This window comes from Chiloscyllium punctatum, chromosome 5 (assembly GCF_047496795.1).
Source record: "Chiloscyllium punctatum isolate Juve2018m chromosome 5, sChiPun1.3, whole genome shotgun sequence".
NCBI classification, from domain to species: domain Eukaryota; kingdom Metazoa; phylum Chordata; class Chondrichthyes; order Orectolobiformes; family Hemiscylliidae; genus Chiloscyllium; species Chiloscyllium punctatum.
The window spans coordinates 99,030,079-99,051,569 of record NC_092743.1 but is presented as its reverse complement, the minus strand read 5'-3'; the positions used below and the strand labels follow the sequence as shown (position 1 = coordinate 99,051,569).

The 21,491-nt window shown below is 40.8% G+C and overlaps 1 protein-coding gene across 2 annotated transcripts in view; it reads left to right on the top strand.

Moving 5' to 3' along the window:
* atp9b (ATPase phospholipid transporting 9B) overlaps window positions 1-13,325 on the top strand; it is a 344,153-nt gene extending 330,828 nt beyond the window's left edge. The window contains exons 24-30 of one of the 2 annotated variants that reach the window (XM_072570844.1): window positions 1,057-1,212; window positions 3,786-3,850; window positions 3,993-4,101; window positions 7,552-7,609; window positions 8,930-9,133; window positions 11,040-11,128; window positions 11,224-13,325. In XM_072570844.1, the coding sequence (XP_072426945.1) occupies window positions 1,057-1,212; window positions 3,786-3,850; window positions 3,993-4,101; window positions 7,552-7,609; window positions 8,930-9,133; window positions 11,040-11,128; window positions 11,224-11,247 (705 nt within the window). In that variant the 3' untranslated portion in view covers window positions 11,248-13,325. The remainder of the gene's footprint in view (window positions 1-1,056; window positions 1,213-3,785; window positions 3,851-3,992; window positions 4,102-7,551; window positions 7,610-8,929; window positions 9,134-11,039; window positions 11,129-11,223) is intronic. The other variant, XM_072570843.1, reaches the window with a different exon arrangement.
* The last annotated feature ends 8,166 nt before the right edge of the window (window positions 13,326-21,491 follow it).

The following is a 21,491-nucleotide window of genomic DNA, read 5'->3' as shown; positions in this document are numbered from 1 at the left end:
CCACCATGTTGAGATAGAGGCAGAACCCAAATAGAACTGGGCCCAGCCCAGGTATGACCAATTTACCTAGTCTGTGGCAGCAGAGTGATCTTCCACATTTAACAATAACATAATTACTCTGAGTGAAATAACAGAAAGGTGATTATAAGATCATTTTCTCAATACATTTTCTCAATTTACCTGAGAAAAGTAACATTGAACATTACTGTGCAGTACAGGCCCTTTGGCCCTCGTTATTGTGCCAGCCTGTGAAACCAATCTGAAGCCCTCTCACCTACACTATTCCATTTTCATCCATATGCCTATCCAATGATCATTTAAATGCCCTTAAAGTTGGCGAGTCTACTACTGTTGCAGGCAGTGCATTCCGCGCTCCTCCTACTCAGAGTAAAGAAACTACCTCTAACATCTGTCCTATATCCATCACCCCTCAATTTAAAGCTAGGTCCCCTCGTGCATGCCATCACAATCCTAAGAAAAGACACTCACTGTCCAACCTATCTGACCCTTATATTATCTTTTATATGTCTCAATTAAATCACCTGTTAACCTTCTCTCTAACAAAAACAGCTTCAGGTCCCTCAGCCTTTCCTCATAAGACCTTCCCCTCCATACCAGGCAACATCCTAGTAAATCTCCTCTGCACCCTTTCCAAAGCTTCCACATCCTTCCTATAATGCGGTGACCAGAACTGTACGCAATACTGAAGTGTGGCCGCACCAGAGGTTTTTTACAGCTGCGGCATGACCTCATGGTTCCGAAATTCAATCCCTCCACTAATAAAAGCTAACACACCATATGCTGCTTTAACAACCCTATCAACCTCACAAGTGTGTTTTAGTTCCTACCTTGAAGACAACTTGAAAAAGTGCAAATGTGTAACTTTTAACAGTCAAAAATCTCATTTAGACTGAAGTTTCATGATGAAAAAGCTGATTTTTTTTTTTCACTGAGTAGCATGATTTCATTATTGCACGTTTCCTTACTTTGATGATAGCGCAGCATTTTAGTCAACATGGTTTTGCATCTTTATAACTACCTTTTTTTTTAATCTAGGAAGGCAAACAGGCTTCTTTGGCAGCGGATTTTTCCATCACTCAGTTCAAACACATTGGCCGGCTGCTGATGGTACACGGTCGCAACAGTTATAAGCGATCTGCTGCACTTGGCCAGTTTGTCATCCACAGGGGCCTTATCATTTCCACTATGCAGGTAATCGCAAGTTTGTTTTCAGCAAAGGGCTGACACCCACATCGGGCAATACATTGAGTAATGAAATAATTAAAATGGAACAAGTAATGAAGAAGGCAGGGAGTAGATGGTGTGAAACTCAGGTTTTGAAAGACTGCAGAGATTTGTAGGAGGTAGGATGTTCTAACTTGAGCACCTCTGGGTAACAGTGAGTCCATAATGGTGATCATGCATTTAGTCTCGAATTCAGTGTCACAAATGTAGGTCTGTCGGAGAGGATATACAACATATTTGTCGCAGCAAGTAGCAACAAAAGTGGCAAGTTCAAGAGAAACAAAGCATTTTTGGTTGAAGGCTAATGGTGAGAACAAGATCCTTTATCAAATGGTAAATTTTCACTTGTATCTTGACCAAGAATTTGAAAGAGGAGTCAAACAAGTCTTTCCAAATGCGAGAACTATGTTCAGGTCTAGGGCAGACTCCATAAGCTATTGGGGAGTTCTTGATGGGTTTTTTTTAAAAAATGCTTTATATGAAAGAAAACTGAACTTGGGAACAGTTTCAACAATGAATTGCATGTGGGAGTTCAATTTGAGATGTGAAGGAATATTAAGACTTGTGCTGCATTTTCGATCTTTAAATGGTTGCAGCAAAGAATTAGGATAATGCTTATTTCTCTGAAAGATACCTAATTTAGATCTTCAATCTTTCTTTAAGGTTGGTTAGGTTAGTTGTCTGGATGACTAGAATGTGTAGCAGAATAACGGCGACATTGTGGATTCACTGTCCTTTACTGGCTGAGATGGTTCCTGGGGATTACCTCTTTGATTTTCTCCATAATTAAATCATAGCTGCAACATGATTAGAAACCTCAACAGTGAGTATGCTACAGAGAGTGTGAGAGTGTCTTTCTAAATAAATAGATGAATGTAGGAAACAACCAATGCTGGAGGTCACAGCGGGTCAGACAACATGAGAGCACAAGCTAATGTTTCGAGTCTAGGTGACTCTTCAGCTGAAATCAAGTGTGCAGGGGACAGCATTTATGCTTTTGTTTGGGGAGGGTGGGGTGTGGGGCTAGTAGGTGTAGGGTGCTGGTGGAGAAAAGATGACATTAGTTCAGATTAAGTGATCGGAATGTGAGATGGTGGGTCTCCTACTAGACTTGAAAGGACAGTAACTGGGATTGGAAGAGAGGAAGGTATGATAAACTAAAAGAAAGGGAAGAAATGGTTCACAATTTAAAGATGTTGAACTCTATTTAAAGTCCAGAAGGCTGTAAAGTGTCTAGTCCAAAGATGCAATGTTGTTTGTCCAGTTTGCGCTGTGATTCACTGAAACATTGCAACATGCCGAGGACAGACACGTGGGCATGTGAGAAGGATGCTATGTTAAAATGACTGGCCATGGGAAGGTCAGGGTCATGCTTGTACACAGATTTGAGGTGTTTTTCAAAGTGGTCACCCAGTATGCGTTTGGTTTCTCCAATGTAGAGTAGGCTACATTGGGTGCAATTAATACAATACACAAGATTGGCAGAGGTACAGGTCAAATGCTGTTCCACCTGGACAAGCTGCTTAAGCCCTTGGATGGTGAGTAGGGAGAAGGTGAAAGGGCAGGTGTTGCACTTTCTCTGGCTACATGGGAAGGTGCCATGGGGAGGCGGGGTTAAAAATATCTCATTGTCAGTACTGAGCCTTACAAAGCCATATTTTGTTGCTTTTACTTCAGTTTCAGTTTGTTAGAGCATTTCTGAAGCAAAATAAAGCAAAATTACAATTATTTTTTATCTCTAGCCTGTTCTAATCAATTTGTCTCCTGCTACAAAGCTAGAAGCAGTTGTTCTATGTCAAGCACCTGCTCAGTATCAAACTGCCTGGCAATCTGCTATGTGCAGTGTCACCAGAATACAATGTTACAAGGCCCAACCCCAGAATTGTTCTCTGAGCCATTTGCGCAGAGTGGCACCATGATTCTGGAAGAGTGTCTTGCTCATCTCCTTTCAAGCAAGAAGAAATAAAAATGCAAATGTACAAGCATTTTTTGTAACTGTGACTTGTGGCAAAATGTGACAAATAGCAGCCAGAAGTTGCAATTCCCTCCCATATCCCTCACTCCTGTGAGTAGTTAGCTGCTCTCTGCTCAGTAATTCTCTGCACAAACATTGCTGCGATGTAGAGAAGCTAAACTGGCAATCCAGCTACATTGCTGAGAGTGGCTTTGAATAAGATGAGGTAGTTCGTCTGTTGCAGAGACTGTTTATCTTTAAACCAAATCTCTACTATTTCTAGTAATATAACCCCTCTAATGATTTAGAAATTTATATGTAGCTTGAATCTCACATCCTGCAATTCTAAGGACATGATTTGAAACTGTATGTGGAAATTTTTTTTTTCATTTCCTTAGACTTTTAAAATGCTTGCTAGACATATCAAATAACAATATGATATCAAATATTTAAATGTTTAATAAATTGAATATTTCAAAACTTTTTATACACAAGCTGACGTTTTCAGCAGTAATATTTTTAAAAGTGTATTTGAAGTGTTTTATTGATATTTTCTAAGTAATTTTGCTTATGTTTTCTTCCCTAGGCTGTATTTTCTTCAGTATTCTATTTTGCATCTGTTCCCTTATATCAGGGTTTCCTCATGGTAGGGTAAGTGGGATTATTTAATTTCAAAAAAGATTATTTGCTAGTATTGCAGATGTATAAAGCTTCAACTTTTCCTCTTTGCATATTATTAAACCCAATTACCTTGTGAAATCAATGATTCTTTTTCTATTTTCTGTTCTATTAGGTATGCTACCATATACACGATGTTTCCTGTTTTTTCTCTGGTGTTAGATCAGGATGTAAAGCCAGAAACAGCAATACTATATCCAGAACTTTACAAGGACCTCACAAAGGTTTGTCAAACATGGAAGATTAGTGCACGTTAAACAAACATGCAAAGCACTGTGCAGGCCTCTGTAAGCAGAGCACAGAGTGATTTTCAAGGAATCATGCTGATTTTTTGAAAATATAACCAAGATGAAAATTACTTGAAATATTTATTCAAATCACTATTCAACAGGAAAAGTATATCGACTAATTTACTGAGTTTGTTCATTGACATAATGACAAATGACTATACTTGCATTGTAGACCATTCATTGTAAAATATAACTTGCAAATAAAGTTATTTTGTGAAAATAAACATCATCCCAGAGACATAACCTCATTTCTAGAGATTTTGCATGGAATGTTTTGTCAAGTTATCACAAATGAGATGTTTGAAAAAAAAAGTATTCAACAAACTTGGCTGTTGCTTTCCCCTGAAAGCATCCCCCCTCCCCCAACCCCAAATCAGCTTCCTCTACCACCAGTCTTCCTGGTGGTCACCAAAGCTTTTGGCCTGTGTAGCCCTCAAAGTGTAAGAATGGGGCAATTGTTTTTGGTAAACATGGGAATCTTTTCATCATTATCAGTTTATCTGTAGGACCATGCACTGGCTTATGAAATGCATAATTCAAGGCCAAATTATTCAAAAAAAGTTATTAATCCTCTTTAAGAAACATCCCTTCTTGATGGTGGTATAGACATTTGTGATTACACTCCATGTAATTATCATTTGACAATTTGTGTACAGGATGTAGCTTTTAATATGAATCTTCAAGCATATGGATGATAAAATAATAGTGAAAATGGGTAAACCAAAACTTGGGATGATTTTCTCGATTCTGAATCATGAAGCACGTGCTCCATTTCCAGCCTCATTATCTATGTCAAAGTTCGCTCCCATTAGCAAACCCATGGTGTATAACCTTCTGCGTATGTAGGGGAATATTGTGTAGTCCATCAACATAGTTCGCACTTAACTTAGGTTATCAACATTCCTTCCTCCCAACTTTAAGGTTTAATTCATATGATTTTGTTCTGGAATGTCTAACCTTCACTATCTCAAATATACAAAAATAGTGGGAATATATTATACTGGCTCTTAACAATGTTGAACCTAAATCAACATCCAAATCTAAAGAACCCCCTGCACACACTGTACTTTTGAAGGGCATCCTCTTTTTAACGTGCTATAACACTTATTTCCTCCTTTGTCTTTATCAAACTCTGAATATCCCTTGACATCCCTGGACTTGCTGCCCTTGCCCTTCATTCTTCAAGGAACATGCTGATCCTGAATTCTCACTATTCTACTTTTAGAAGACTCCCACTTTTTAAATGTTGACTTAACTGCAAGTAACTGCTGCCTGTCTTCGTTTGCAAGATCCTATCTTAAAGATATTGAAATTGGCCTTCCCCAAAAGTTGGAAACTTAACTTCTGCACTATCCTTATCCCTTTCCATAATGACTTTGAAACTTATAATTATGATTGCTATCCCCAAGAGTTTCACTCACTGAAACTTAAACCACTTTACTGGCTTCATTCCCTAAGGTGAGGTCTAGTACTGCACCATCTCCAGTAGAACTATCTACGTTGGTGGCACAGAAAGCTCTCCTGCATGCACGTTAAAATTTCCACCTCATCTAATCCTTTCACTCAGGCTGTCCCAGTTAAATGTTAGGAAAGCTCAAGTCCCCTACAAATATAACACTGTTTCTCTCACACCTTTCTGTAATATGCCTATGTATCTGCTTCTCTATTTCCACCTGTCTATTTGGATGCATGTAGTATAATCCTAGCAAGATAATCATTCCTGTTTTAATTTCTAAGCTCTATCCAGATGGTCTCATTTGAAAATCCTTCTAGGATGACCTTTCTCATCACTACAGTGATGGTTTTCTTAATCAATATTGCATATCTTCACCTCATGGCAAAGTTGGGGGTTTCAGCATTGACTGATGAAAAGTGTAGCTCCCTCTGAACTGTTTCATCAAAAGCACTGCTGTCTATATGCTAACTTGCATCAAATCTCAATCACACATCACCCCCTGCGCTTACTGACTTACATTGATTCCCAGCCAACAATACCTCCATTTTGAAATTCTCAATCTTGTTTTCAAATGGCTCTGTGTCTCACCATTCCTATCCCTGTGACCTCTCCTAACATAAAACCTTGCAAGATATGCAGTTCTGGTCTCTTGAGCATCCCCAATTAAAGTCACCCCACTATTCGCATATAGGAATTAGGAGCAGGAGTAGGCCACTCGGCTGCTCAAGCTTGATCTGCTGTTCCATAAGATCATGACTGATCTGATTGCTCTATAATTGACCAGACCCAATTGCTTTTCACCATTGCTTACAAGAATCTATCTACCTCTGCTTTAAACGTGTTTGAGGATGCTACTTTGTGTCTTTGGGGGAAGAGATGTTCAAGGAACATGACTCCCTGTTTTTAAGCGAAGTCATATAGTTCTATATTTTCACATGAGAGGAAATATTCTGTTCACATCCACTTTTCAAGATCTTTCAGAATCTTGTGTTTCAATCAAGTTGTCTCTTACTCTTCTCAACTCTAGTGAATATACATCTAACCAGTCAAACTTTGCTCAAAATACAATCTACCCTTCCCAGATATCAGTCTACTAAGCTTTCTCTGAACTGTTTCCAATCCAGTTCCACCTTTCCTTAAACAATGATGCCAATACTATACACATTACTCTGAATGTGGTCTCAACAATGTCCTATATAAACAAAACACAACCTCCCTACTTTTGTATTCAATTCCCAACATACTAAATTCTAATTTTTTATTAACTTGTCTTAATTACTTCCTGTATTAGTAGGCAAACATGTACTGTTCATGAACTAGGACACCCAGATTCTTCTGTATCTCGGAGCTCTTTAACTTCTCATCATGTCGATAATATGCTTCCTTTTTATCCTTCCCATCAAAGCTGACAGTTTGCTACATCTTTGCCCCCTCATGTAACCTATCTAAATGAGCCAGGAGGCTTGGAAATCTTGCTCCTGAACATGTTACTTTAGAAAATATCTAGCCCTTTGTGGTTTCTTATGTGCTCTTTACAACTTAGTTTCATACCTATCTTTGTGTCATCAGCAAATTTAGCAACCATACTGTTGGTCCATCCAAGTCATTTATACACATTCCAAAATTTTGAAGCCCCAGCATTGATCTCCTCTTTTGAGGAGCTTGATGTGTTTTACTACATTAAAGGCATTTTATAAATCTAAGTTCTTGATATTCATCCTCTTTAATCTGAGACATAGTGAATGGATTGAACCTGATTTATTTCTTAGATGCAAAAACACTATACCAAACAAGATATCTAGTCTCTGAGCTAATTGGCATTGAACACTTACTTTAAAACAGCTATGTTGATGTGGGTGTAGTCATAGTACTTATCCAAAAATAGGCGCAATAGATATTTAAATAATTTTTATTATTTTTTTAATCAGGGGCGTTCGTTATCCTTCAAGACGTTTCTTATTTGGGTTCTAATAAGCATTTACCAAGGTAAGTCGTAAGTTTTACTTTCCATGGTGAAGACTTCTCATTATTGATAATGGTCTGAATTAATTTATTAACCCATATCTGAACATCATTTTGTTGATGTATACTTAGACTAATTCAGATTTCACTTCCAGTTTATTGACTTGGCTGTAACATGCAATGATTGTTACCATCACCTGTGATTAGGGCTTTTTCTTGCTGGCTGTTTAATTATGAAGCAAACTTTGTCTGCTAAAATAAACATTGTCAAAAAAAACGCTAAGTGTGCAGAAGATTTCTAGTATGCACAAGCCCTACCTTTGATGCCATTCAGTTAATATTCATTCAGTTAATATTGTACATAACCCTGAATTTGTATTGTTTTCCATATATCCCACTCGAGTTAAAAGGGCTATACTCCTTCCCCAGTAAAAAAAGAGTGTGCATCGGTAAAAATGCACATTTAAAATAGGGCTAGTGTGCCGAACACTCAGGTAGCTGATTATTCAAAGTTAGTGTCAGCATCAATTGTCTTTGTTCTGAGAAACACATTTTGTTTTGTATCACTAAATGACTGACATTAACATGACTGGCAAATTGGAGAGAGAGTAAAACTAGCTCAGCCCATCTGCTCAGCAAATATTTCCATTGTATAGTGACATTTCAAGCTATGGTTCTAAAATCCAATAGTTAGACAGCTAGGGATGATGTGGAAATCAAATCTATAAAGGCACTCCATAAGGAAAAATGATAAAATCTGCACACAATGTGGTAAACTGAAAAAAACCTTCACTTGAAGCCATGTCTGAGTTGACATCACTTGAAAGTGGATAACTACAAATTCCCATGTTCAGACAACAAAAAAAAAACAGATGTTGTATCTCAAAACCAGTTGTCACCTCAGTAATCCAATTACTGTATAAGTATATTTCAAAAATAATTCCCTGGGGAAACAGGATATGAACGTATGATATTATATCCGTTATTAAAGATCTGTTATGCAGATTCTTAGAAAATGATTCTAAGTGTGCTTACTTTGAAAGCATAATATTACATTTCTTTTTAACATGCAGTTAATGGTTAATTCATAACTGGAGCATATTCATTCAACAGAAAAATAATTCAGTATTTGTTTGACTAATTCTCTTTTTTAGCTCTTAACTAACCTTGTTGTCATTGCACCCACCACTTCCAAACAACTTTTGAATCAGTTTCTTAAAACCTTGGTGAACTGATTTTCACACACCATCATCTCAACACCAGACAAATTACAGCAGGAAACAATCAGGTCTTGTTTGATCTGGAAAGGAGAAATTGTGATTTATGTTTTTTCATCTATTTCAGGTGGCATTTTAATATATGGGGCATTGGTGCTGTTTGAGTCTGAGTTTGTGCATGTCGTCGCAATTTCTTTCACGGCTCTGATCTTGACTGAATTGCTGATGGTTGCACTTACAATCCGGACCTGGCACTGGCTCATGGTTTTGGGGGAGTTCCTCAGTCTTGGCTGCTATGTGGCCTCCCTTGCGTTTCTTAATGAGTACTTTGGTAAGTTGTTTCAAAGGTTTATTGTTTCATTCTTAAAACCAAAGAACAGCAAAGATTCACAAGTCGATAGTCTTTATTTTAGTATATTTATTTTGGTACTCAGTAGAAAATGTTGCTTGTTGGAATAATTTATTCCAACAGTGATTACATTCCAGTTTAATTGGAGTGTGCTGAAAAAGGACTATTATTAAAAACAGAAATCACCTTTCACATATACAGGTATCATCTAAAGCATTAATGCTGTTTACAGTTTCTTTGCAAATACTGGAAGTATGATTCTCTTGTGAGCTTGTGGTTTTAACTTTTGCTAGATCTATGTTTTATTTTCATCGAATCATAGAATCCCCACAGTGTGGAAACAGGCTATTTGGCCCATTGAATCCATGCCAACCCTCCAAAGAGTATCCCAACTAGACCTACGCTAGCCTCGTAACCATGCATTTCCCATGGCTAACCCACCTAGCCTGCACATCTCTGGAGCAATTCAACATGACCAATCCAACTAACTTTCACATCTTTTGCCTGTGGGAGGAAACCTGGTATGTTCAAGAAATGTGGTTAGGTTATCTCTGAATTGATGTGCTTCTGAGCACTGGCGTTCTGACTACCTACTGTCCATATTGTCAGATGTTAATGATTATTCTATTCATTAAAGAATTGACTGTCTCTTTCTGGGACGATATTTTAGTCATCTTAAGTTTGAAAGCAAACAAAACTGAAGGAGTGATAACATGTTCTTCTGTGACAGTTGCCAACTCTCTGATTGGGTGGCATGGTGGCTCAGAGGTTAGCATTGCTGCCTCACAGTGCCAGGAACCTTGGGTTCGATTCCATCCTCGCATGATTGTCTGTGTGGAGTTTACACATTCTCACAGTATCAGCATGGGTTTCCTCCCACAATTCAAAGATTTGCAGGTTAGGTGGATTGGCAATGCTAAATCACCCATAGTGTAGGTTAGGTGCATTAGTCAGGGGTAGATGTAGAGTAATGGGGTGGGGAATGGGTCTGGGTGGGTTACTGTTCAGCGGGTCGGTGTGGACTTGTTGGCCAAATGCCTGTTTCCACATTCTAGGAGTTCTATGCTGATTGCCTAGGAATTTCTTAGGATTTAGGGTTAATCTTACAACACTGATGAGCATTCCAGGAGAAGGATTTGCAAGCTTGAATGATGTACCTGGAAGGGTTTGTTCTTTATAGGCAGCTTTACTAACCTTGTAAAAGGGGTTCAGTTGTTTTGGGGAACTGCACGCCCATCACCATATTTTTGTTATCAGATAGTTATATGATCAAGCTCAACTCGCCTCATAATTTGATAAAGTATGAGTGACAGAGAACTCCCAAATTTCACTATTTAAAGAAAAAATATAAATTTATTCTTTAACTCTAAAAGTGGACATTAAGCAACTACTATTGACAACTCTTAAGCCTCCTTTCTCCAGATGGCTTGTTATCTGCCTCCAACTCTATAAAAATCTACTGTTCCAATAACCACCGGAATTAAAATTACATAAAATTAGTTTTCAAAACCAGACAGCAGCAGTCGTCTCCGGTGTTCTCCTTCCTCTGGGCTGTAGATCTCCATGGTCTTCAGTCATTTGCTGTAAAGATGTTTCACATGATAAAGGTACCTTTGATAGAGAGTGTTTTGCTCACAGTTGCTCTGGCGATGGCAATTGGTTGCTCTCTCTCTCTCGCTGACCAACTCTCAACATGCCAGCTTCTTTATACCCCAAACATTGGATTGTCTCATTGGTTTGATGTTGGAAAAACAGTAGAAATTCAAGTTCAATGGGATTTTAGTATTTTGGGGCATAATTTAAACTGACTAAATTCGCACTGTTGTGAAAACATAGCAACCAAAACTCAGGTACTTGTTTCAGAGCCAAATGTTACATTTTCTTTCAGTTTTGCAGTACCCTCTGAGACTGCTAGTCAGTCAGATGACAGGTGCCTGCAAGCTGTCAGTGCAAAACCGCTTTCACTCTCTCTTAAAGGTACAGTACATGCCTTCAACTTCATAACAACTATCTAAAGATACTTTATAGCACTATGTTTGATAACTTATGGAATTTAACTTTTTGACTTTCAGATGTCGCCTTTATCACCACTGTGACCTTCCTGTGGAAAGTGTCAGCGATTACCCTTGTCAGTTGTCTTCCACTTTATATCCTCAAATACTTGAAGCGCAAGTTATCTCCGCCCAGTTACTCTAAACTTACCTCGTAGTGCAATTGCTTGGTTCAGTAAATGACGCTCTTGCCATCGCTGTGGAGGGGTCTAATCAGTCCTTTTAAAAGCGACTTCGCAGGAAAACTGTTGTCCTTATGAAAACAGTCGGTTGACCAAACAGCCAAAAAAAATGCAATGAAATGTTGCACACATTGTGTGTGGAGCATTGAAAAAGAAAATAACAATACTTCTGAATAATAGGCACTGCACAGGACCTCTGAAACGACATTTCACAGTACTGATGGAGTCAGGGAGAAAATGGAAATAACTTGTCTTTGTAATTTTTTTTACTTTTTTTCTTGCTAATCTGTATTAAAATTCAAACGTACTTTTGTTTAAAAAATTTGCTGTACTTTTTATTGTTCCTGCATTCCAATTCTGGAACATGTTACAGAATTGTCCATGAAGTACTGGTTGGCACAATTCTCCAAACTGTAGTGTATAAAAACTCACTTATTGATGCCATTGTGCATAAACAGTGATTTAGCACTATATATATTTATTAGAATTTCAGCTATCTTTATAAGTGCTCTCCACTTTAGCATTTGCTATTATGAATATGTCTATATTTCCTTGTCTCTAATTTATAGCTGTGTTTGTGAAGCAAATCTGCACTAAAATGTATATGCACAGCAGACTCTCAACACTTGCCTTTGTCATTAGCATAATATTTCCTACCTCCCCAATATTTTTTTTTCCTTCCCAGTATTATGACGTTGTTGTTATTTTTGGAGATTAACTTTAGGAATTCTGCAACCCTAATTTTATGTGAGGCATTCCACTTGACGAAATTTTGAAAATGATTTTTCTGCAGTTGATCTAAAGATATGTCACTGTACAAAGTGGAATTTCCATTTCTTCTTTTTGTCTGGAGACTTCAAGTGTGCCACCACCACCAAACCCCCCCCCCCCCCCTCCCCCCCCAAACCACCACCACCACCACCAAGAGGAATAAACACAATCCAAAAAGCAACTGTAAGGAAACTAATATTCTTCAAATCATAATTGCAATGGTCCTGGGGTAATGTGCTTCTAGATTGATTTGTTTAGAGTTTATCTAATAAAGCGGAGTTCAAAAGAAGATGTGGTATTTTTTACAAAGAGGATCAACATGTATTCTGCTAGCAGTTTCCTGGATCCAGCACTGAATTAAAATTTACTACACTTGCTTAAATTCCATTTTGAAAATATATGAGAATCAAATGTATTAAGTTGTTCAGTAAAGCAACAAAGTACTTCATATAGAGGTCTTTGACTTGTGAAAATTATTTTTTGTATTCATAACCTATTAAAGCATTTTTTGCATTCATAGTTTTAATTAACTGGTGTTCTTATTTATCAGTGTATGAATCCACTGATATGTCTAAAGGGAGTTGTACAGGCCTGATCATTGACAGGTTACAATGTTGTTCCAGTTTTAATTAAATATTTGATTTCTAGATTCCACTGGATAATGCTAAATTATAAACATTTACAAAACTTCCTATGGCTATCCATTAGAGATTGCCCTAAGATTGGAAGTTGTGTACCATTTTTGTAAATAGCATTCAATAACGGAAGCCTGGCGTCAGATTCTGATTGTTATTCTTTGCTGCAGCTGTCATAGTTGTAATGAAATGAGTAACGGTGAAATGTGTTATAATGGTCACCTTGATTAAGCAACCATATAAATTAATCATCCATCTATTGCAGCATCACACCTATTAATAGACGTACTAGCAATATAAGTAAATGGACCCTGCATCAGGATCTAACTACCACCCTCAAGATCAGCCATGGTAATTGTTTTCAAATTAACATACTGTTGCGGTTAAGCCATTAAGTGTCACTATTATAACCATCTGGATTCAAAAGTTTTAAGGAACCACTAGAGTTTAATGGTGAAGGTGACCACTTTATTCAGATTTTACTGTATTGTTAAATTAAGCTCCCTCTGCACAATAAAGTGAATTTACATTTTCACAGTGACTTGTTTGTCTCCTTTTTCTGATTTTTAGCAAATTGGTGACCTCACATATCACTCTGTTTCTGTGTTCCCTTGTATAAATCTTGGATCCATATAAAGCCGACACCTAGCGACCATATATATATATATGTATTTCATGATCAGTTTTTGAATTACACATGGTATTTCATGCCTGTATTTAGAAAACTGGGTTTCTGATCGCTTTAAAATGAATACGTAATTTCCTATTGTTCTGACTCGTCTCTTCTTTTTATTCATTTAATTAAAATTCAAAATAGGCAAAAGTTTTTTCATAGCAATAATAAAACATTGCATCTAAAGGACATAATGTGTCTAAAGTTGATTTTTCAGAAGTTATTGCTTTTAACTTAGAGATTGAATGCTGACTTACTTATATCATCTTTCTAATGTACTAGGGTCTGCAAGTGAAAATTGGTCAGTTCAATTACATTAAAAGTAAGAGCTCTGGAAGAAAATAAAGCAATTCTTGCTTTAGTAAATTATGGGTAGGTCAGGCAGCATCTAAGGAGCAGGAGAATTGATGTTTTGGACATAAGCCCTTCATCAGGAATGAGACTTGTGGGCCAGGGGGCTGAGAGATAAATGGGAGGGGGGTGGGGCTGGGGGGAAGGTGGCAGAGAATGCAATAGGTAGATGAAGGTGATAGGAGGGTGGAGCAGATGGATAGGAAAAGTAATGGACAGATCAGGAAGATGGTGCTGAGTTGGAAGCTTGGAAATGAAACTTGAAATCCACATTGATCCATGTGGTTGGAGGGTCCCAAGGCGGAACATGAGGCATTCTTCCTCCAGGTGTCGGGTGGTAAGGGTTTGGCAATGGATTGCATGTCTTTGACCGAGTGGGAGTGGAATTGAAGTGTTCAGCCATGGGATGGTGGGGTTGGTTGGTGTGGGTGTCCCAGAGACGTTCTCCGAAATGATCTGCAAGTTGGCATCCTGTCTCCCCTATGTAGAGAAGATCACATTGAGTGCACCAGATACAGTAGGTAACACTGGTGGAGTTGCAGGTAAATTTCTGTCAGATGTGGAAGGCTCCTTTAGGACCTTGAATGGAGGTGAGAGGAGTGGTGTGGGTGCAGGTTTTGCCCTTCCTGCAGTGGCAGGGAAAGGTTCTGGGAGCGGGGGGTGTGTGCTACTGGGGATGTGAACTTGACAAGGGAGTCACGGAGGGAATAGTCTCTCTGGAGTGCTGATAGGGGTGGTGAGGAAAATATATCTTTGGTGGTGAGGTCCATTTGGAGGTGGCAGAAGTGGTGGAGGATGATGCGATGTATGCAGAGGGGTGGAAGGTGAGGACCGGGGGGTTCTGTCCTTGTTGTGTTGGGAGGGATGGGGTTCAAGGTCAGTGGTGCAGGACGTGGAGGAGATACGCTGGAGGGCATCGCCAACCACGTGGGAAGGGAAATTGTGATCTTGGAAGAAAGAGACCATCTGGGATTTGCTAAGGTGGCATTGGTCATCCTGGGAGCAGATGTGGTGGAGGAATTGGAAATAAGAGACAGCGTTTTTACAGGAGGTAGGGTGGGAGGTGGTGTAGTCCAGGTAGCTGTGGGAGTTGGTGGGCTTTTGGTAGGTGTCTGTGGTTAGTCGGTCGCTGGAGATGGAGAGGTCCAGGAAGGAGAGGGAGGTTTCTGAGATGGTTCAGGTGAATTTGAGGTCAGGGTGAAAGGTGTTGGTGAAGTTGATGAACTGCTCAACTTCCTCATGGGAGCTCACGGTAGTGATTGGCTCTGCCCCCACCCCAGGACCTAACTCCCAGCTCTGCTATGTTTTTTTACTATTCCTCCAGAACACCCCGTCACTGAGGATGAACATGAAGTCCTCAGCAAAGGCATCACCTTCATCCCTCTACCCTCCCAGATTAAGTGAGTTTGACGTGTCATGACCTTGAACATTCCTTCTGTCACCTCTGCCTCTGGACCCACTTTTTGAATCAAGACTCCCACCCACCCACCGAGGACCCCTTCTCTCGCCTCCAACACCGTGCTGGCTTGTCACCTACCCTTGACCTCTTCATTTCTAACTGCCACTGTGACATCGACTGTCTCAACCTGTCACCCCCCCTCACCCACTTCAACCTCCCGCCCTCACAACATGCAGCTCTCTACTCCCTCTGCTCCAACCCCAACCTCACCATCAAACCTGCAGACAAGGGGATGCAGTAGTAGTTTGGTGCACTGACCTCTACACCACTGAAGCCAGATGCCAACTCACAGACACCTCCTCCTACTGTCCCCTCTACCATGATCTCACCTGCTATCACCAAACCACCATCTCCCGGACCATCCACAAACTCATTACCTCTGGGGATCTCCCATCCACAGCCTCCCCAACCTCATTGTCCATGAATCGCCCGATTCTACCTCCTACCAAAGATGCACAAACTTGACTTCCCCAGTTGACGCATTGTCTCAGCCTGCTCCTGTCCCACTGAACTTATCTCTGCATACCTTGACACCACCCTATTCCCCCCCCTTTATCCAGGAACTCCCTACCTATGTTCGGGACACCACCCACGTCCTTCACCTCCTCCAAGATTTCCGTTTCCCTGGCCCCCAATGCCTCCTCTTTACACGGACATCTAGTCGCTGTACACATCCATACGTAATGACGAAGACCTCCAAGATCTCCATTTCCTCCTCTCACACCGTTCCAACCAGTACCCTTCCGCTATGCTCATCCACTTGGCTGAACTGGTCCTCACCCTCAACAACTTCTGCTTCCAATCCTTCCACTTCTCCAAATCAAAGGAATAGCCATAATCACCAGCATGGGACCCAGCTATGCCTGCCTCTTTGTCAGGTACGTGGAACACTGCATCTTCTGCAGTTACACTAGCACCACCCCCCACCTGTTCCTCTGTGACATCAATGACAGTATCAGTGCTACTTCATGCTTCCACATTGAGTTTGAACAGATAATCAGCTTCAGCAACACCTTTCAACCTGACCTCAGATCACCTAGACTATCTATCTCCGATACCTCACTCCCCTTCCTGGACCTCTCCATCTCCATCTCCGACTAACCACAGACATATACTACAAGCCCACCGACTCCCACGGCTACCTAGACTACACCTCCTCCCACCCTACCTACAATAAAAGCGCTATCCCTTATTCCCAATTCCTCCACTTCTTCCGCATCTGTTCCCAGGATGACCAATTCCATCTCAGAAAATACCAGATGGCCTCCTTCCAAAATCACAATTTCTCTTCTCACATGGTCAATTATGTCCTCCAGTGCATGTCTTCCACTTCCTGCACTACTGTCCTTGAACCCCACCCCTCCCAAAGCATCAAGGACAGAATCCCCTGCTCCTCATCTACCACCCCACCAACTTCCGCACACATCACATCATCCTCCGTCACTTCCACCACCTACAAATGTACCCCACCACTAGAGATATATTCCCTCCCACCCTCCCCTCCCCATCAGCACTCCAGAGAGACAATTTCCCTCCGCAATTTCCTTGTCAGGTCCACACTCCCACCAGCCCACACCCCATGCCCGGCACCTATCCCTGACACAGCAAGAAGTGCAAAACCTGCTCCCACGCCATTCCCCTTACCTCCATCAAGGCTCCAGAGGATCCTTCCTCATCTGACAGGAATGTACCTGTACCTCCACCAATGTCATCTGCTATATCCGTTGCACCCTCTGCATCAGGGAGACAGGACGCCTACTTGCGGATCGTTTCAGAGAACATCTCTGAGACCCCTGCACCAACCAACCCCACTGCCCAATGGCTGAACACTTCAACTTCCCCTCCCACTCTGCCAAGGATGTGCAGGTCCTGGGCTGTCTCCATCTCCAAACCGTTATCACCCTGATGCCTGGAGGAAGAACGCTTCATATTCCACCCTGGGACCCTGCAACCACACAGGATTAATGTAGATTTCAACACTTGCGTCATTTCCCCTCACCCCACATTATACCAGTCCCAAGCTTCCAACTTGGCACCGCCCTCCTGACCTGTCCATCACCTTTCCCATCTATCCACTCCATCCTTCTCTGACCTATCACCTTCTCCCTCACCTTCATCTACCTATCGCATTCTCAGCTGTCTTCCCCCACAACCCCACCCTCCTCCTATTTTTCCCTCAGCCCCTTCGCCCACAAGTCTCATTCCTGATGAAGGGCTTACACCCGAAACGTCGATTCTCCTCCTCAGATGCTATCTGACCTGTTGTGTTTTTCCAGCACCACACTCTCGACTCTGATCTCCAGCATCCACAGTCCTCACTTTCTACTACTTTCTTTAGTAAATTATCATTCAGTTCAATTCTATTGCAGTGAAATTATTATTTTCCTGACAAGATGTTTACCTGCCTTAGGTGAAATGAATGCCACAACTTTGTTGCCAGTAAGTGTTTCAAGTATACAAAGGACAGATGCAATAACATTGAGCATGGAGTATAGTTTTTGATGGCATGGTATGTGTACAGTGTCCGAAAACAGGTTCTTGTTTCATTGTCTGCTGGGAGTTTTTTATGGGAGTTTTTTTTAATGCAGGTTTGCTCTTGTCTTGGTTGAAATTGACGTTTAAATTTTACTTCTGTTGTTAACCTCCTCCAGCATGTCCACACTCCCGCTCTTCATCCTCCAAGCATTTTAGCTTGTACAGATGTTTGCTACCAATAATTCGAGCACTCGTGCTTATCCTCCCTGTAGTATGGTGGCTCCCAGTCTTTCTAAGCTTGTAATTGAAAATTCTTCCCAAGGATTTAAACCTCTTCCTTTCCTATCCTCTTGCAATCTGTAGTCTCCCAGCACAAGGACAGCTCTGTTCTTCTGACTCAAGCCTCTGTGCATCCCTTTCCCTTCGCTCCAGATATGATTGGCTGAGCCTTCAGTGCCCAACATTCCACAAGCTGGAAATTCCTTTTCAGATCTTTCCACTTTGCTCCCATTTTTGTCCTATTTGAAATCACTTTTTCAAGCCTATAATCACCACCTCTCCTCTGTCATTCATTATCGAAGCCTTGCTTTTAAAATTTTCGCTATTGTCATTGGCTTCACCTGTCCCTACTTCTGTATTTGTCAACTGCCAGACAAAGTGGTAGATGCAGGTACAGTTGCAACATTTAAAAGGTGTTTAGATTGGTACATGAAAAGGAAATATTTGGAGGGATATGGGCCCAATCAGGCAGGTGGGACTAGCTTAGTTTAGGAAATTTCGTTAGCATGGACAATTTGGACCAAAAGGTCTAGATTGCTAAATCTATAACTTTGTGAGATTCTCACACTTGCCTATTCTAGCTTCTTACACAATTCTAGTTTTGGTTAATTTAGCTATGGGAGTTGGGCATTTAGCTATGGGAGTTGGGCTTTTAGCTACGGGAGTTGGGCTTTTAGCTGCTTGAGCCATAAGTTCATTAAACTCCTCACTTCTCAACCCTTTCTCCTCTTAGCTACTCCCTACAACCTACCTTTGTGATTATGCTTTTGATGACCTATCCTAATATCACCTCATATGGCTCAGTGTTGAAAGTTGTTTGTTAATACCCCCATGAAGCATTTGGAGCATATTTTATTTACGATCGATGCAATATGTAAATGCAATTGTTGGGGATTATCACGACACCATTTTAACTGAAATCACTTCTCTTTCTCATTTCAACTGAAATGATACATGGAACCTCAAACAGTCAAAGACATTGTCAAAAAACTCCAGAATTTCTCCTGAAGATGTTGAGTCTTTGTCATGTTAATTAGTTCTCCAGAATCTCGCTCAAGTGATCTTTGTTATTTGTGAGCTTTATGATAGACATTATGGAAGGTGATCTCAGCTGAAATGAAACAGGAGCTGACCCAAAGCTGACATTCACACTTTAAAGGGTAGATGGCTGGCTAAAAGTGAGGAGCAGGAGCGCAGCTCTGTCTTGGAAGCACTGGTCAATTGTATTTGCTATCTATCAAAAAATCATTTTAGTTCAGCACATGCAGAACTTTCCTCCACTAGTTGCTACCTACCTAAACTTGTAGAACCATCCCTCTAATTGTTTACAGCGTTTGAGAAACAACCATTTTTGTAAGGCTGTTTGCTGCAATAATAAATGTCCAGTATTCACAGTTGTATTATTCATATTGCAAATGTGTTCCTTTTCTCACATCAGGACTAGTTCTGTTTGACAACTGTCATGTCAAGTTTTATGTGCAATGTCTCAAGTGATGGAACTACCCTGTACAGCAGGATCTGGAGAAATAAAGTGGCAAATGCAATGTAATGTGGAAAGGTATGAGGATATGCACTTTGGTCAGAAGAATATTGGTGTAGACTACATTCTAAATGGGGAAAAGCTTCAGAAAGTTGAAGCACAAATGAACTTGGGAGTCCTAGTTCCGAATTCTCTTAAGGTTAGAATGCAAGTTCAGTTGGCAGTTAGGAGGGCAAATACAAAATTAATGTCCATTTCAAGAGGGCTAGAAGCAATAGCAGAGCTGTCGTCCTCAGTCTTGCAGCATCTGTCAGGAGAGAAAAGAGCTGACATTTCGAGTCTAACTGACCCTTTGTCAAAGCTTAAACAAAGGAGATATCGGGAGGTATTTATACTAGGCTGAGAGAAGGTGAGTTCATGGCTCCAGAAGCACAGGTAGCAATAAAGAGGTGATAATGACAGTACATAGAGAGATGATAGGGAGATTAGGAACTGTGAATGACCAAGGCTGAAGCCAATGCTATGTGACAAAACATGTGGGGGATGGGGGTGGGTGGGGGTGGGGAGAGGAGGAGCAGAGGCAAAATGGAAAACAGGGGAGAAGGGTAGAAAAGGGGGAAGAGGAGAGGAGAAAGGTGATGAGAGAGTGTCTCTCTTTCTCTCGCTCCCCACTCTCTCAGTGGGGAGTGGGGAGAGAGAGGAAGAGAGACACTCTCTCATCACCTTTTTCCTCTCCTCTTCCCCCTTTTCGACCCTTCTCCCCTGTTTTCCATTTTGCCTCTGCTTCACCCATCCTTCCCATCCCCCACAAAGTTTGTCACATAGCACTGGCTTCAGCCTTAGTCATTCACAGCTCGTAATCTCTTTATAATCTCTCTTTGCACTTTCATTATCACCTCTTTATTGCTACCTTTGCTTCTGAAGCCATGACTCACCTTTTTTACTGCTCCTCAGATGCAGCCTGAACTACTGTTCTCTTCTAGCACCACTAATCCAGAATCACCTTCTCTCAGCCGAGTATAAATACCTCCCTATTTCTCCCTTTTTTTTAGCTTTGACAAAGGGTCCGTTAGACTTGAAACGTCAGCTCTTTTCTCTCCTTACAGATGCTGCAAGACTTGCTGAGATTTTTCAGCATTTTTTCTTTTTTGGTTTCAGATTCCAGCATCCACAGTAATTTGCTTTTAGCTTCTGTCCTCCTGAGGCTGTTTAAGGCTCTGGTCTGATTCCATATTTGCAATATTGTGAGCAATTTTGGTCCATGTATCGAAGTAAAGGTGTGTTGGTGTTGCAGACATTCCAGAGAGGGTTTCCAAGATTGATCCCAGGGATGAAGGCTCGCATATGAAGAGCAGTTGAGGACTTTGGTCTGTACTGGATAAAGTTTCGAAAGGTATGGTGAGGGGGGATCTGATTGAAACTTGCAGAATATTGAGATACTTGGATTTCCACTAGTAGGAGAGAGTAGGACCAAGGGCACAGCCTCAAGAGATGACCTTTTAGAATTGAGGTGAGGAGGGCTTCCTCTTTGGAAGCTATTGCTGAAAAAGGCTGTGGAAGCTAAGTCATTGAGTGTATTTAAGACAGAGAGAGAGGTTCTTGATTAGTAAGAGGATCAATGGTTATGGAGTGAAAGCAGAAAAATGGGGTTGAGAAAGATATCAGCCATGATCAAATGACAGGCAAGACTCTGAGCTGAACAGCCTAATTCTGCCCCTATGTCTTGTATCTAGTGGAAACATCTCCACATTCTCTACCCAAGCCTGTCAGTATTCTGCAAGTTTCAATTATATCCTCCCCTCATCCTTCTAAACTTTATCCAGTACAGATCCAAAGTCCTCAACCGCCCCTTCCATAATAAGCCCTTCGCCCCCACGATCATTCTCGTAAGCCAGAGGAGTCAGAGTTGAGACCACAATTATTTACAATATCAATGACCTGGATGAGAAAGCTGAATGTACTATAGCCAGCTTTGCAGGTGGCA